At 37.9% G+C, this 1,289-nt stretch overlaps 1 protein-coding gene across 1 annotated transcript; it reads right to left on the bottom strand.

Annotated features, from left to right (window-relative positions):
• Positions 1-78: 78 nt before the first annotated feature.
• On the bottom strand, positions 79-1,286 carry LOC110095850 (disease resistance protein PIK6-NP-like; the record flags this gene model as incomplete). The annotated part of the gene is made up of 1 exon (XM_020821558.2): positions 79-1,286. A coding segment is annotated over one exon (1,208 nt), but the record flags the coding sequence as incomplete, so codon positions are not given.
• Positions 1,287-1,289: the final 3 nt, after the last annotated feature.

Raw genomic sequence — 1,289 nt, 5'->3', positions numbered from 1 at the left:
GGAGCACATAAGGAGCTATCTATTTTTGGGGATTTTATAACCACCGTGATCTTTAGCTTCGTCAATTGAGTTAGGTACCTTAGTTCCTCAACTTTTTCCATATTATTAATGTTCAAGCCCACCAATGTTTGCAGATCTTTGAAATTTCTCAACACTCCAAGTTTCATCCTAGTATCATATTTTTCAAAAGGATAAAAAGAAGAGATTAGATTTCCCATTTGAAGATGGCAAAGTTGTTGAAGTTTCGCAACTGATGAATATAGCCTGTCTATTCCAGTTCCACGTATATCCAGTTTTACCAAATTATGAAGCTTACCTAAGGACTTGGAGAAGGTAGAATTTATTTTTTTATGATAATAACTTAGATAAGTTCCTTTCAGGCTCAAGTATCGAAGATGCCTTAACTTAGAAAGAATTCGTAGGAAGCTTCCTTTTTCTGCTTCAAGGTCAAATTGATAATATTCGAACACCAAGACTCTTAGTAATTTGAATCTTAGAAGCAAGGCTGGGATCTTTTCATAATCATAAATTGACAATGATGTAACATGTGATAGGTCAATGTTATCTGGAATGCATCTAATTTGATTCCTTTCTCTTTGAAGAGATAATCGTCGAATCACATTTTCACCTCGAAGACTTACTCTGCTATGCTTACCATGAATTGAAACCATATTTTCCTCCATTGACTTGAAGATAATAACTTCAAGCATGATATCATGAATTCGACAGCTTTTCACCTTCCCATTCAAACCCACTTCTGACGGCATGATAAGACTTCTACTAACTAGCTCATTGAAATAATACTCTGCCACATCCTCTACACTCATGGCATATTGGTTATTCACTAGCCTTTCAGCTACCCAGAGTTGAATCAAATTCTTGCGGTTGATGAGATGGTCCTCTGGAAAGATGCTAAGATAGAGAAAACAAGGCTTGAGAAGGTATGGGAGGTGATTGTAGCTAAGAAGCAACACCTGTTTCATTCCTTCAAGACTTGGATTAGTTTCAAGCACCGAGGATAAGTTCTTTAGCAAGTTAGTCCATTGATGATGTTCATCGGGGGTTGGCATACTTTTGAGAACACCGGCCATTGCAACAATTGCAAGTGGTAGTCCACCACATTTTTTAACAACATCATTAGCCACCTTCTCTAGATGCTCCGGGCAACGCTTACCGGGACCAAACACTCTCTTTTGGAACAAATCCATTGACTTTTCGTTTGAGAAAAGCTGCAGCTTGTAGACATAGTCATCCCCACCAGCATCGGTACAACAATTTTTTGCAACTTC

This window comes from Dendrobium catenatum, unplaced genomic scaffold, assembly GCF_001605985.2.
Source record: "Dendrobium catenatum unplaced genomic scaffold, ASM160598v2 original_scaffold_48243, whole genome shotgun sequence".
In the NCBI taxonomy this organism is placed as follows: Eukaryota; Viridiplantae; Streptophyta; class Magnoliopsida; order Asparagales; family Orchidaceae; genus Dendrobium; species Dendrobium catenatum.
The sequence above is the reverse complement of the archived record's forward strand: the minus strand, read 5'-3'. Positions and strand labels throughout refer to the sequence as shown.